Source organism: Rhynchophorus ferrugineus, unplaced genomic scaffold (assembly GCF_030347505.1).
Source record: "Rhynchophorus ferrugineus isolate W39M unplaced genomic scaffold, kcgeb_rfMv2 rfM1, whole genome shotgun sequence".
Classification (NCBI taxonomy): domain Eukaryota; kingdom Metazoa; phylum Arthropoda; class Insecta; order Coleoptera; family Curculionidae; genus Rhynchophorus; species Rhynchophorus ferrugineus.
Window position 1 is genome coordinate 94,910,328 of NW_027472580.1, and position 17,336 is coordinate 94,927,663.

Below are 17,336 nucleotides of genomic sequence, written 5' to 3' on the forward strand. Positions count from 1 at the left end.
GTGACTCTGTCGGTACTGTCCTGATCGACCCGCTGTACCGTGTTTTATTGCCAAAAGTCCGACCTTCTGACCGTTGGGTTTTCCAAAAATATTCAATCAAATAGGAATGGCTATAAAGGCAGGTATAAGAGGTTCGATACTAAGGAATACCCGTCTGATAAAAGCTATATGCCCTTATACACAATTTTTATTTATTAATAAGATATTGAACCATCATTTGCTCTTAAAATAACTTTAATTCTTCGGTGAGTGTATTCGTAGAGTGTGTGAATATTTTTCAACGGAATGTTTTTCTTTTCTTCAATATGTCAGTAATGGCCAGTGTTATTAATGATATTATTATGAAAAATTTAATTAAATATTGTTTTGGAACAAAAACTGTTTTATACAATTTGACTTTCCTTATTTATTGACTAATAGTGAATTTCATAACATATATATTTGAAATGAATGGCTATTTTTATAGGATATTTTTGATTATACTTTTCTTAAATGCATTATTATCAAAATATAAGAGCAAATAAACAATAACTATTTATCATTTATTCATAAGAATAGTGATCAAGGATGCCTGCTATAGTTTGAGATTCACTAACTATATACTATTATCATATATTTTATTCTATAATATCCTCCGTATTCTTAAAATTTCAAATTAGATCAGATTTACTACATTTACAACTCTCAACTTAATATTAGAAGGTTTATACTCATTTTTATATTATCGGGCCTTACGTCATCAGCTCGGAATATCAAGGAAGATCATTGAATGAGCTATAAAAATCTTCCATCAATAAACATTTCTAATCATTGCTTTTGAGTAGTATTTTTTTGATTAATTACATCTTACGTTAGATATGCCCATAATGATCTTAGTTTACAAATTAAAATATAATTAAACCACTTAAACTAAAGTTAATGGTAACGCTTATGTTATACGCTTTCAGATGATTTGGTTCACTCCAATCTTCCAATTTCCTGCGTCTTATTCAGTAGCTATATTGCTTCCACATTGCTGAGGGCTAATAAAATCATCACGGTATTCAACTTACGATGTAAGTTGTATTTTTTGATTTTGATAGCAACAGAAACATGACTGAAAACATTAACCATAACATATTCGACATATTTCCCTTCAAATTATCACTTGACAGCATGACAAGTATTGACAAGCAACTAGAAACATATAATACATGAAAAAAGAGCAATTTAAAAGTATTCTGCAATAAAGCAAAATATGTATAACGATTTTATAATAGCCGGTACACAAACACAGTGAAAGTGCATCAGATCGAAAACAAACCGGGTAAACGCGACCATCGCCTCATTGTTCCTCCCACTAGACACGTCTGACGTCGTTAATGGTTTACCTTTTACCAGGCGGACGATGGAATTCAGTCTTCGCCGTAGTCATGGTTACCATTCGACGGTCTCCGTACACAAACCGAAACCGTAGTCGTACCCTGAGTCTCGAGTGATCTAGCAGTCGGCGATCCCAAGCTCAAGATCTCCCGACCAATCGGCGAGGGTAAATAGTTGCACACACATCTATTTGTCCGTTCTAAATCGCAGTTTTATCTAATCTGTGAACGTTTCGCTGGCGCATTCGAGTGAAAGTACGAGTCAGCAGCCCATCGAGTTCAAACTAGACTGGAAAAACGCGCGGTGCAGAGTTGAATAAACCGTTCGTCTGTTGTTTTTTTTTTTTCATTCTGTGGTATAGGTCCTGGATTATGTGCTAGTCGGAGGTCGGTGAAGATGTTGGACGTACATTTCGGTGAGTTCAGTTCATGTCTCCGGTTTGTTGATAGTCTAGATAGATACGCTACGTATAAGTCACCCTAAGTATTAGTTCATTAAAGAAAAAACTCATATTACATCGTTTATATTTTATATTTTAACCTGTTATGAATAGCAATAATATTTTTTTTTGCTTGAGAAAGTATTTATTGAGATATTTCTCATCATTTTTTGCCAATCTTTCTGTTGATATGGTTCTGTCTCAGGATATATTGATTTTAACAAGCGATAATTAGAAGAAACTAAGTTTGGTGGGTAGCTAGGGATACTAGAAATCTCAAATATCAAAACATTTTCTCTCAAGAGGATGCTTTGTATCAGCTTCTCACCCACATAGCAATTTTCGCAAAAATTATTCAGTTAAATCGTTCAATTAATGTTGCTTGACTTATAGGTGTCACACTCATTCATAATCTATTCTTCATATAAATTGATCACTTACAATACGCCTAAAAAAAGTGTAATTGATACCATTTTTCTTCCTTTTTTATCCTACCCAAGCTATTCAAACGTTTTGTAGCTGTTTTTATCAACTACTATCTCATTTAAAATAATTAATTTAAAATTAAAATAGGTAACAAGGGCATCAGCAAGTATTTGATGGGCCATTTTTTTTGCTTAAAAAAGTGTTTATTGAGATATTTCCCATCATTTTATGCATCTTATCGCCATTATAATCAAACGTCTTTGTTGATCATGTGTATTCTTAATATGATGAAAGAATGCCTGATCTAAAATACATTTTAAGAACATTACAGAGACAAATGGGTATATATGCGCTTTTCTAGTCTTTGATATATTATAACAGGCAGTGTTAAATAAATATGAAATAATACGTGGAATGACTGTAGTGCAATCTGTAGTAATACTTCAGCGTTGCTATTAAATAACATACAAAACAACGTCAACTAGTTGAAGCACCTGGGAAAACCACACCGTTTGGGTTTTTCTTTATTTTTCTAAGAAACAGTCCCAAGTTAGGCTACAGGTATACGACGAGGGTAATCCAAACTGTTGATGGTGGGAATTTCGAACGAAATGAGGAGTACCTTGTGATTTATTTGTGCAAATTTTCAAGTATTTCACAGTGGTTGTTCAATTATGTTATCAATTAAATTAGAATGCCATGAATATTGAAAAGTATATCAATAAACTGCTAATGAACTTGGGAAAAACGTTCGATGAGTATTTGCGAGAATAATTAAATTATAATAAAACGATTTGAAAATTATTCGAGTGTTTCATATACACTTTCGAAATGTTTTATACTACTGTGATTAAATAGCGTGAAGTAAATAGTAAATATTACGTTCTCAACTTGCGGTGAAAGAACTTCAGTTGAAAAAAAAAACCGTTTTTTCTAGAGTTTTCTTGTCTTATAGCGATTTAAATAATGTTAAAGGCCAATGCATTCTAAACGAGTTGTTGTTTGGTGTGGGTTGGGTTCTATAGAGACATGCTGACTGATATTATGTGGATGCTACTAAATTATATGGTCTTAGTTAAAACAGGATGGTACAATGTGTCACATGTTTATTGTAAAACGCTGCTATTTGACAGTATTTGTTGAATTTTTGATTACAAATTCAGTTATAATATAATCAAATAGATTAGATTATCAGTCAATCAAAAATCATTCATCAATTCCAACCTATGAAGCGTAAATATGGAGTTGTACTAAATCATCAAACCAACTAGTAATCCAACGCTGTCAAAACAAAGTTCTACGATTAATTACCAATGGTTGTCGCTACGTAACCAACGAAGAACTTCACGATGACGTGAAGTAAGGTTACTAACTCACAGCAACATGGGAGCAATACAGCTACCGGATAACACGCAGGAAGATTGAAGCGAACCAAACCATACCAACTTCTATGGTCCAGTTTTATTCTAATTTGGAAAATACATGGTGACGTATTAATCTTGCCTTGGTTGTGTATTAATGCAAGACAACAAAACAGTAGTAATAAATTAACTTGTACATTAAGATTGTACCAAGCATATGTAATTTAACAAGCTAAAACTATATATCCATACATATTAATAAAAAAAAGACACCATATAAATTATAAAATAAATACCATGAAATAATTGATAAATGTAACATGGCCAAATTTGGGACAGTTATTTGGGTTAGCCTGAGAAATCCCATATTGAAAGCACTATCAACAATATTTTCGAAACATTATATGGGGAAATAACCTTTTGTTTACTTAATATTGGTAAATAAACTACTCCTAATGTGTACATTTTCATTATCAATTAAGATTAACGAGTAGAATACCGAGAAATAGTTTTGTATGGCTTAATGCATTAGTATATATATTTAGAAGTCTTAACGAATCTTTATTAGATTTAGAATTAGGATGTTTATTATAGATATTGATATAATTTGATATGTATTTTGTATTTCCACCAATTATCCAGCTGGTAGTGAAATATCAATTATGTATCAACACTTATTAACTGAACCGTAAATGTTTTGGTTGATTTTCAACATATTTCTTTTAGGGTAGTTTCTTTTCTGTCAGTTTAATTATAGAAATTCAATTTCATGGAGAAAATGGGTCTTTTGCACACTTCTTCTTTTTCCGCATTTTAAAAGGGGTTTATAACTTATTTTAACGTTTATAACGTTTTAAACTTATTGGGGTTTTGCTTATTTATATCAGTAGTTTTTAAGAGGTCTTAACTAATATTATTACCTAGTTAATAAAGCTTCTTTTTGAACTTATTTATGATTAAGTCTGATTTCCAAATTGCTAGAATTTTCATTGTCTTCAATATTAACATAACACTGATTCCATACCTTTTATGCAGAATTTTCAAGTTATATTTTCGTAGGACCTTCCAATTCTAACAATGATCACTTCTACCTCTTTAAAATAATTATTAAATAAATTTTTAATTATGTTTTATTACAATATTGTTTAATTTAATTCCCTTTGTTTATTTAAGAAACTGCCTGTAGGTTCTTCATGGTTTTTGCCATAAATTAGCAGATAACAACAGCACACAACTGCTTTGTTTGTTCCATCTTACTTCTCTTAATTCTGAAAAACCTCTTTGAAATTCATAATTCAAAAACATCTGAGACTCTTTTATGGAAATGACATATTCATTATTTACCAGGAAACATTACGTATTCGTTTTCTAAATCTTTTTCAAATACAGTGGTAATTCAAAGAACTTCATCTATATTGAACTGATAATTTGGAATCACCAAAATGTTTAAACAATAGTCAAGATTTAGTTCTGAAAATAGCATTATTTATAATTATTGTGAAGCTGTTATTATCAAAATATAGCAAGAATTTTGAAATAAAATGTAAATAGGTTACTTGCATTGTATTCATTTTTATTCATTATTTCATTTTATTCCTTTAGATTCAATGCATTTATAGCATAGTTCTTCTTTAATATAATATTATTTATGTTAAAACTTGTTTCAAAGATCAACCATCTAGTTATTCCCAACAGCATTAAGTTATTTTCATTGAAATAGCAGAAACTAAACAAGTCATACAGATAAAAAGAAAGAATACAAGAACTAGGAAGAGCAAGTGGAAAAAGCAAAATAATACCTAGAGTGGGGGAAAAAGAAGTGGAAAATATAAAATTGATAAGAAATAAAATCATAGAACTAATAAAACAATTGAGAAGGTTGAATATTCAAATAACTAGAGACCCAAAATAAGGAAATTATTAGTATTTAATTTTTATTTAGTTACTAACGACCCGCCCCGGCTTTGCACGGGTGCAATGCTGATACTAAATTAAATACACTACAGAAAAAATATGAACGTTGTATATAAAAACATAGCGGCCCGCTCCGACTTTGCACGGGCATAAAATATATATGCCTATGTCACTCAATGAAAACATGATTAAAATCGATCCAGTATTTTTGGTTCATTCATTACTGCCCTTGGCCTGCACGCATTAAATTTGGAGTAAAACAACTCTCCCTATACTTACTATGAAGATTTCCTGCTATCTTTGGAATATCTAAATTCATACAATTTTTATTACATTACACATTTTTAAACGCAAATTTTAAATTTGTAATATCTCCGAAAATATTTGTTTAATTTACATGCTGTAAGGAACCATATTGATCTATATTAATTGCACACTGTATTTAAGGTACTTAATTCGATAAGGATTAATGCCGTATTGCTTAAAATAGCTTCGTAAATAAGCCATTTTCTCACGTAAAAAGTAAACAATAAAAATGGTTAATGTGGGTTATCCCTAAAAGATAAACATATACCATCGCGGACTTTTTTGTAGACCTTTTTATGGTGTACAATACTGTAGTACATTAATTTGATCTAACTCGTAGGGTTAGGCAGCGTTTTTGCTAATTGCTAAATAAGCCTAAAAAAATAGGTTAATTTACGACATCACGTTAGAAACCTCTAAAATTAGCAATGTTTCCTTAGTATATTATGCATGTATTATACATATAAACCTTCCTCTTGAATCACTCTATCTATTGAAAAAAACCGCATCAAAATCCGTTGCGTAGTTTTAAAGGTTTAAGCGCACATAGGGATATAGGGACAGAAAAGGCGACTTTGTTTTATACTATGTAGTGATTACAACGATTATTATGTACAAATTTTATTTTAAACGTTTTTTTTGTGTTAAAAATCTAAGTTTGATTATTGTTTACTTTTTAGTGAGTTCCTTATCTATTGTTTGAAGCCGGTTCAATTTTTTTAAAAATATTTTTGGCTAATGTGTCGTTACCACAAATCTGAGAAGCAAAAATGTTGTGTTAACTATCTGATATGTAACGAAATGTACTTTTATTTATAGCAGAAGTTATCTGTTTCCATGTTAACCAAATTATCTCTACCGTCACTTGTTATATAAATAAGCGTTTCCCAAATTCGTCTATTATCACCATATATTCCTCCACCTTCCTGTTGTTATCGTCAATAAATAACGTTTTATTAATATATATGAGACGTGCGTTGTTGACAAGGTAGCATCCTGTTCGGTAAACATCACAGCCGTTTTTATTTGTCATTATAAATTTCGGATCTCCACTCCATCGTAATACCCATCCCGAATGAAACCATAAAATTCACGGTTGTTTTTCGAAGGCCGCCTCGCCGGTAGCGTCTTAAATTTTTACCTCGTTACCAGTCAATTTACCTTCAATTTCTATTCCATTGATTACGACGTCGTTCGGAAGTAACAAGGCGGAAACCTCATTAAGATTAACATCGTTATTCCTCGTGCTACATCCGCGCCACCCATGGGATCAGCCGGTAAGATCGTGAGCAGAACAAAAGAAAAATACATGGAGACAATTAAAATAGTAGGACTGCGTAATTTTAAAGATATTGGCTTGTCGTAGTATAAGAAAAATGTTTTTCTCGCAACATAGTGATCCATTTTGATTTCTTCAGTTAATTTTTTTTGTTCTGGCCTAAAACCAGGCGGTGGTATGCATGGCGCATACCTGGTCGCGGAGACTTGCCCTGGCGTGACAAGTTGGACAGGGTTATGTGGAACTGCCTCTGGGCTTACCAATACACTCAACTGAAATCGCCTCACAGTTGATCCCTGTGGATCGCTACTGCTACTGCGTTAAATTTGGGGATATGGCACCCGCTGTTCGGACAGCCGTTATTGGGCACGAGGACCCGGCGATTCTATTGATTCGCGAACTTGAGTTAACACACGACTGGATGCTGTCGTATGGGAGTAAAAGTTATGACTGCAGCGACGGATGAGTAGAACTTGATCTGAGTTGTTGTTTGTAGAATAATTGAGATATGAAGTGTTTGATTTCTGGAGTGTGAGTTTCCCTATGAATTTGATTATTTCTGACAAACCATGGAGCTTTTTAGATTCTCCTGAGGAATACTATTTTATACTATTTCTCCTATTTTGGAAAACTTGAAGCCGTTTCACCTGGTTAAGTGTAACAAACTTGAAATAGACATTAGATCCTTAGAGGAGTACAGAGCGAATTAACATATTGTAAAATAAGCATTTGATGGAGATGGGAAGTCTGCTAGAAGGGCAGATCAGAGAAGATAGCAAGTTTGCTATCTGCGAACCTTTCTGGATTTGAGAATGCCAACCGAACCTTCGGTCGGAGTGGAGACCGAGTACGTGACGTTATCCAGCCATGGAATTATTGCGGGGTCGATCTCAAGTTGACATTTAAGTAAGATGCACAGGGCGTAACGCTACTTATGGAAAACGTTGGCCTGGGTTTTCAGGGGGTTGATTTTCAATCTCCAGAATTTGAACCACTTGACCGCATCATCGAGCTGCTTCTGTAAACGTTCATGAATTGTAACTTTGAACCTGGCGGCCGTGAAGAAAGCAGTGTTGAGATACCTTGAGATACGCCAGCATCGATTTGTTTTCCTGATCTTGACCTGGAAAAATATGTCCTATAGGTAGGACTTGATGAGACCGGTTAGGTCTTCTGGTAGGCCTAATCGCACGCATTTTACGATCAAACTGTCGTGTCAGACTTTGTCAAAGGCTTTCAAGGAGTCAGGTTTCAAAAGAGAGGTTTTCAAAGGAGTTCCGCCTCCAAATTGAAAAAGTTCCTATTCCCTGGCTCCAGAAGACATCATACCTTGTCTTGAATTGGTCAGCCCAAATTCAGCACGCTATTTGCAAAGACAATGGCGTATACAGCCTACTATTTCCACTCCTCGGTAGAGAAATCAAACTCACAATCCCCGAGAAAGCGACTCTGTAAAAATTGCCAGTCCGTCCAGTCTGTCACTACAGAGCACAGGTATGCTACAGGTGCGTGTCCAAGAGACAACTTGAATTACATCAAATATTCCAATCCAAAAGAGTCCCCGCGTTACTCAATGCTCCATGGTTTATGCGAGTTTATGAAAAACGCTGGAAGTAATTCATTGTTTTTGAACTCTTTTGGTCCTCTATCGGTTCTTTGTCATTAATATCAAAATAATCACATTTAAATCATTGAAATCAAAACCGACAATTCATATATGACAGATATGATAAGTTTTTGAAAGTGATAGCTGATGTATTTTAATCAAACAGGAGTAATGTTTATCGAAAAAGTAATTTTGAGCGTTCAACGACGATTTTTTGCAGATAAATGTCAATATCAACAGTTACAATTAAATTATTTACATTGATACTTGGCATTTGTATCAATATATATAGCTTATTAAATTATATGCAAGCACCTAATACCCAATTTTTTTAAACACCTTTTTAATTGAGAATGACTTCAAGAAAATTGAAAGAAATTAACAGCAATGAACAATATTTAGTAAAATATACACCTGATACCCAATTTTTGAAGTTAAATCCTTAATTTATCATCAAAAAGTAAACGAGTATTACTCATTTGTCGATAAAAATAATCTATGTTGGCTTCTTTCTGTCGTTATCGCTAATAAACAAATATTAGCCCACTTGATGTGTTTGTTTAATACATTCTAGTCGGATGGCACCAGCAAGCAACAACTTCATAACATCACAATGTTTATTTGTGGAAATAACAAGCGAGGTCATTGTTCATCGTAATTTATTGGCAGTGAATAAATGTATAACTTCTGGATGAGCCACATCCTGTGGTTCTCCTTTCCGACAAAAATTTAATAACAACACGAGATGATTAAGCGGTGGTCTAATTGGTGTAATCTAATGCTTTTGTTTTAATTATAATGTAGGAGTACAATATTTTCGTGAGATTTTACACTCCATTGTTTTATTACAATCATGAATTGTTTTGTTATCTTTCCGAGATGTCCTGTAGAAAGTTGTTCTTTAGTTTCGATTTCTTTCTCCGTCATTTATATACTATTCTTAGAAATTCTAAAGAGAAAAATCATCTTTATAACAAGGAGAATATATGAGATATAATCAAGTACTAATCACTGTTGGATTACGGTGAATTTGTTTACAAATCAGATAACATGTTTTAATATACGACACGTAGACAAGTATTTTAACGGTATATCTTACTTTACTCAGAAAAAACAGTTAATTAGATAACTACAGTTATTGTGGACAATAGTCCATTCTCTAAACCCAAGTTATAGCACAATTTCAATCGATTGAGAGAATATTTGATAAAAAATAGCCAATAAGGAAACAATAAGGGAAGATGAATTGTGGTTTTTTATAACCATGGGCTTTCGATCTATTTTTTTTCACCAATCATTAGTTTTGTTGGTTTGTCTTTAAAGATAGCTATTTCTTAATATCACAATAATATAAGCTGCAATTTGGAGCAGAACTATAGCTCTTGGGGCAGAAATTTTTGAAGCTCACAAGGAACTCTCATTGTCAACCTCAGAAGAAACTGAAATAAGCACCTGAAACTTGAGACTCATCATCCAAAAATAATAATTCAGAAGCTCACTCCTCGTCAAGCAGCGGGTCCTGAAAGCATAACCATTTGAAGAAGTAAAATACATGTTTTGAGTAATACCATGACATATTTACTTTAACACTTCCACTGGAAAAGAGCAATCTTTCTTCTCTTTCATTTATTTCTACAAGACAGTAAACCATTAATATAATGAAAAGTTAGTTCAGTTCATTGATTTCAAGTTAAAATAAATGATTTAATTTCTCTTTTCATTTTAAATGTAAATATTGTAGAATACAAGGAAGTAGATTAATAAAAAAGGTTATATAAAATAATATCTAAACATATATAAATTTACTGACACAAGGAAATATTATTGCTACTGTTTTAAAGATTGAATATTGGAATAAAAAAGTAAAGAATGATGTAATATAGGTAAAGAAATTATTCTGTTATCAAATAAGCTTGTTTTTTTTTCAATTTATTGTTTTTCAATATATATTTTAGGTGAAAAATGTGTATAAAGGATAAAAATTATATTAATACATAAATGAAGTAATGAAAAATTATAGATAAAGTGAAACTAACAATATAATTTGCCTAAATGGAACACATGGGACAAATAGAATAACATAAATTATGAATTATTAATAGTAATTTGGTAAATATTTGAAACTGCTGATAAATATTAAGATATTTAGCGATTTATGCCATTTATTATTTATATTTTGTATCAATTATTTAGTTATTTACTTTATAGACCTAAGTTTTGGGAAGTTCATTAAATGATTGTAAATGTATTACTTTAATATTATTTCTATATTGTAAAAAATACAGTTAATTATACATAGAATTGCATGTTTATGATTACAACATAAAAGTATATAAAAATCATATATACTTATATTCGAAGCTCTGAAGTTGTTGCAGTTCTGAAATTAATTTTACCTGTGATACTTTTGTTATAATGTTCAGTGATGTAATAATTCAAACTTATTGATGCTTCGTTGATTATTAAAACTTAGAAGAAATTTGTTTTATTATTTAATTATTACATACATACTAGTCGTTTCCGTTTAACCTACAATTTGTCTTTATGATAACTTAAATCTAGGTATATAACTAGGCGGATCCATTGGCCCTATCTCAGTCTCTGGTGAAATAATGTTTATACATGTCACTACTGTATTTTTTATTATATGCAACTCACTACACAACACTATACAAGATCAGATGGTCTGATTCTTTTGAGTCTGTGTCCTGTTCTGGTGGTATCCAAAAGCTGTAATGTTTCAATATTCTCATGAGAATGGAGTTTTTCTTCATGCCCCCTTGCAATTCTCTTGAATTCTTGACTGACTGTGGTTATCTGAAGGTCTCGATGTAGGTAATCAGCCCTATCGAATTTGGGTGCGCCTACAATACCTCTCAGGACTTTGTTCTGAATATTTGTATTTTATTTATGTTACTCTTTGCTCAACTTCCCCATAATTGAACTCCGTATGTCCATATAGGTTTCAGTATTTGCTTGTATAATAGCAATTTATTATGTACTGATAATTGCGATTTTGTTCCAAATAGCCAGTACATTTTCCTATATTTCAATTCCAGTTCTTTTCTTTTCTTCTTTATATGTTCCTTCCAGTGAAGTTTTGCATCTAGATTCATTCCGAGATATTTAGAGTTGTTGCTATATGGAATGATAATGTACGGTCTGTTTATAGGTGAACTGTACATGTAAATATTTACTTTCATTAATTCTTATTTTCCAAGCTTGTGTCCAATTATTTATACTGTCTATTGTAATTTTGAGGCTTCTTCACTATTGTCTCCGACAGCTATAATCGCAGCAGTTAGTGTTATTAATATTATATATCAAATATGTTTCTAATTTTATATTGAAAATATTGTCAAAACAAATTTTAGTAACATTAACATATCATTTCTAAGATATTCTATTGATTTATCAAAGAGCTATGATTAACGGTATAAATTGTGGTAGAATTTCACTAATGTTAATTAAAATAGCAGCAATATATGTTTCTAAATGTTTACAAAATAGGGTTTACTTTTTCGCGCACGTAATTTTCCGATGAATATGAGAGTGCGGGCTCGGTTTTCGGCCATATTACGTCGACAGATGACTGGGCCATATTTAAATTTAATAGAAGCATTAAAATTTAAATGTCGTCCGTTATTCGCAAGTAGAACGGCGATTTTGGAGTGATGCAGCGCCCGCTAATGTTTATGGATCGCCATTGAAAAGATTTACCGTTCAATTACCATAATAATGTCCCCGGAAAATGAAGTAACTCGTACGAAATCACGTCCATAAATTCGATTTTAATTAACGGTAACGCCGGTGGCGTGGAAGTACGCCCGAAAAAATCCATACGGATCGTTCAGATTTATATATGTTGGGAATATTATTGAATATGTTCCAATGAGCGTTTAACATATTGACAGAAAACCAAATTTAGTTCATATTTTCGATCACATTAGTCTGCTGTAGATTGTAAGTAGTGTCTATTTTTGGAGAATCATAGTTGGCATTCGGTAAACTTCCGTAATGTCCGCCTGGTTTTTTAATTAATTATATCTTATATTATATATGCTTAATACAATAATAATTGACAAATTAATTTGTTACAACTGTTCTCTTGTACTTCCATTACTACATAAGCAAGGCGAGTATGTGATTAATACTAATAATAACTATAAACACTAAACAAGTTCGTATGGTTCGGTTCGCTTCAATCTTCTCATTCCTGCGTGTTGGCCAGTAGCTTTGTTACTGCCATATTCAACCTTATTTCGTGTTTTAAGGTGAAATCGTAAACAACTTCGTAAATACATTTCATTTTTCAATCATCTTGCAAGTTCTTCATTGGTTACGTCGCGATAAGCATTGGTAATTGGTCATAGAAATTCGTTGTGTCATCGTTCGGTTACTAGTTGGTTTAATGTTTTAGTGTAACCCCATATTTGCACCCCGTAGTTCCAAATTGACTTTATGATGAACTAATGAACCAATCTCTATGATTTTAGGTCAAGTTGAGAGTAACTTACCTCTTACCATTACAGTTGCTTAAGTTTGAATCGAATCTACTCTGCTTTATGTCAAACATGGTGTTTCCAATTTAATTTATCATCGAGATGTATGCCGGGGTATTTAGAACGGGATATAATTAGAATTTTATTGATATGATATAATGATATAATTAGGTTTTTGTCAACGCGAAATTCACATTGACAGATTTGGAACTATTAAGCTGTATTTTCGGGCTTCTGATCCATTTGTAGATCGTGTTGACCGCTACGTCTTATCTTGTTTCTTTTGGTGTTGGAATGTCAGCAGTGTTGCAGATACAGGAGTTACCCCAAGACACTATAATAGAAAACCGAAATAGGTTTAAGTGTTAAGAATACCCCTTTATGTGAAAAGATTACTGGAAATCTCATATTCCTATAAATGGATTTAATTGAGATGAATTTGGAGGTCTCTTGTGGCTATTGGATCCTGATATTGATCGCTGTATCTTCAGCATATGATGCCATAATAATCAGTACGTCAGCTGTATAGAGAAGATATAACAATGGGTCAAGAATACTGCTTTGGGGGAACACCTGACTGTGTACTCGTCATTCTGTTTAAGAACAAACTATCTATTTGTTTAACTCGAATTCTAGTATACCACACCTTATTAAAATCTTGAGATATCAACTAGAATAGAATTACTAATTCCTAAGACAATAAGCAGAAAGTGTTTTTAATATCCAGCATAGGTTTACCACCGTCCAAGGAAATGGAGACATATTAACACCGAAATTGAAAGTCTATCTGACAGAGAGCTTTTAAATTGATGGATTTTTCTAGCATTTAAGAAAATTTGTTGTATACAGTACGTTTTAAATTACTTTGATATATATGAAGCTGTAAAAGTTCTTGTATGAAAAATCGCTTCCAACGCTTCCTTTCTCCGATGCTGATGTTCCTTTTTGTTTCAGGACCTTTCGTTCGTAGCCCGAAAGCTCGCGAAGCAAACGAATGCGACTTGTTGCAGTTGGTGCGTCGCCTGTCCAGAACCGAGTCCGTTCATCGCAGCGGTTCCAAGCAGTTTGAGAACGTCGCCACCACAAAAGACGACCGCCATGTGAGTGAAGTTATGGGCGCCAACGTCAGTCGACATTCGACAAAAGGACTCTCAGGTACTTGTATGCCATCCATATGAGATGATCTCACATATAAACTAATCAGTCATTAAGTTGAACACTAAATCTTATCAACTCCTCTCTAAAATTGGCATTTAATGCTTCAGCGTGTTATTTAGCTTCATAAAATAATGAGACATGGAAGTCGATCTATATATAAGGTCGTAACCACATTTTATATGGAACCACTAGCTATTTCACTCCCTGAATATTACACAGGTTCGCATGGTTTGATCTTCTTTGGTACAGAGGCCTTAGGTTTTTATGGAGGTATGGGCTAGCTTCATGCTTTCCAGGAACCTTTCAATATATTTTCTGATTATAAGAATTCCTAGGTTCAAGAAATTATTACCTATATACCAAACAGTTTTACGCAACTCCTTATACTTTTACATATACATTTGGTTTCCCATAGTCAAAACTACACGTCTAGCACTATACTAATATGGTACAGTAAAGGCTATTAAAATTAGTCAGCAAGTTAATAGCTTAAATTAATATTTGATTGTTAAGATTGATATTTGCCTTTTTTTCATTCTAATTTTATATCTCTAGCTGCCTAAAATTTCCTATAGATCCTTCTTGGTTTTTATCCACTACCCATTGGTTATAGTGCTGTATCATCTGCGAATGTTGCAAATGAAAAAAGAATTAACAAAATAAAACAAAGAGTTTTTCTTAATAGGTTGTGATTTGGCACCAAATAACTAAATCGTGAAACATTCCAAAATCAAAAAGAAAGCATTATTGCTTTATTGGGCTTCAGTCGACTTCGGCGTTCTGAAATTAAATGTCCAACTTTCAAAAATATCTTTCTCACGAAACACTTTTTTTAGGATATGATAATAATTTGCATGGTTTTTTTGCTGAATATATGTATTATGGCTGTGATTTAATGAGATATATATAAATAGAAGAAATTGTTTATTTGAAAGATCCATACAAACATAGGTCTTCATTAGAAATGTCTTCATTATTATGGTTGTTTTCTAGTCAATTTTTCTTTCGCCGATTTTCTTTCTATGTGGCTATCACCATGATTATTTTATTGCTGCATTTGACAACATTTCTCTCTTTATAAATATAAATTACAAATACAGTAGATGGACGTATTACTATGACCACCTGACATGTACACAATATTTATTGATTTATAAAGCGTTTAGCTACCACTTGCTTTTAAACCATTTCCAACGTAATGCTGCTCTATCTTTGCGTCAAAAGATCTGTCATTTTCTTCGATGATGTGGAAAATGGAGCTATTCCTCCTCACACTCTACACATTACCATTTTTAAAATAATGATAAGGCAATTTTGCCTTGCTTAATCCCTTGTTGAAGATACTTAGATAAATATCTGAACACCCAAGAGCATCTAAAATTATAACTTACACCGATGTAACTTTACAGGCCGACGATCACAATCCAGTGGTAGCATTTGCAATGGGAAAGGCCGTCACCAAGGCGATGGTAGCGGAAAGGGTAGCGGAGGCAGCCTACCCAGTTACTTAGACGAACGGGAGCCATCCTGCAACAACAACTTCGACGACGATGCCGAAAAGGCCTCATTGGACGAGGTAAATAATCGACCGTAATACCCGTTTGAAAATATAACGACGTCGTTGCGTCCGACGCTTAAAAGAAAATTACCTCGTAATGGACATATTTCTCACCGAAGAAGCAGACGATAATTGTTATAATCGAGGAAATTAATTTTAACAGATGTCGTACGGTTATGAAAGTCTTATGGCATCGGAGACTGCTTTTACAGTTGTTAAATGATATGTTTATGGCGTATAGAAGAAATAGTATCGATGTTGACACGATATATTTTCCGTGTTTTTTTATGGATTTTTCTTGCTAAAACCGACTTGCAATGACTGAATGGCATTGTTGTAAAATATAATGAAGATGTAACATCATTAGCAATATATTCCGTGAAAAAAAGTAGCGAGAATAGGTTAATAATAAAATCTTTATTATTTATCTAAATGTAAATACATAAAACAATATCGGGTACTAACCCGGTACACTGTTTATACCTCATAATCGGTTGTACTAATTTGAATGGTTTTTGAATAACAGATTAACTATTAAAATATTGGAAAAAGTGACGGAAAAATTGTCTGCATTCGAGGCATGGTTAAAGTTTATTTATAATAATTAATGTCCACTGTCCACTGCAAATCCGTGACATATTAAACATCACTGAATATACTATTACATAATAGAAATTCAGTGAGAAATAAATCGCACATTCAAATTTAGAAAAATAATGAAATATATAAAAAATATTTACTAACTGTACCTTTCTTCCACTAATCCAGTCAAGAAGGAAATGTAATAATTTTAATACGAATAATTTAGGGCGAGATTAACATTAATAAAGGTACCCGAAACAAAGGAATATGTAACAGGAATATAGAGAACAAATGACAACAGTCAAATTGATTGGCTTCAATCATTCCAGATCATTCGGTCAATCAGTCATCCGTACGGCAAGAGTGACGACACATAATAGACAAAAAAAACTCTCGGATCATTTCACTGCGGATACCTGTCAGTATATTTTGATAGTACACCAGTTCATTTCCTGGTTTAATTAATTAATTAATAGTATTAAATTTTAACAGTGTAGATTAAACATTAATAATGTTGTTATTGTATTATTCCTGTTTTTTATATTTGTTTTGGCTTGAGCTTAAACTTTTTCATTGGCTCATAACTCAATAATTTGATCGCAATAATTAAACTGCGAAATCGTCACCTATACCACACAAATTATTCAAAACCAATTTACAACCTTCCTATCATTTATTAACCGACTTCAAAAAAGGAGGAGGTTCTATGTCGACTGTATATTTTTTTATGTACGTTCGCCGATGCCTCCGTTAATTATAGGTCGATTTTCAAAATTCTTTTGTTGTTTCTTCTCATTTCTCACCTTTACTTGGCCTACACGTTGTAATACTTAATAAAATAAC

The 17,336-nt window shown here is 32.6% G+C and overlaps 2 protein-coding genes across 4 annotated transcripts in view; both read left to right on the forward strand.

Annotated features, from left to right (window-relative positions):
• Positions 1-17,336, forward strand: part of LOC143192862 (uncharacterized) — a 180,611-nt gene that overhangs the window by 97,699 nt on the left and 65,576 nt on the right. The window lies entirely within an intron of this gene.
• LOC143192917 (uncharacterized) lies at positions 1,397-15,962 on the forward strand. Its single transcript, XM_076398746.1, has 3 exons — positions 1,397-1,777; positions 14,150-14,350; positions 15,763-15,962. The coding sequence occupies exons 1-3, from the start codon at positions 1,759-1,761 to the stop codon at positions 15,945-15,947; spliced, it is 405 nt and encodes a 134-aa protein (XP_076254861.1). The 5' UTR covers positions 1,397-1,758; the 3' UTR covers positions 15,948-15,962.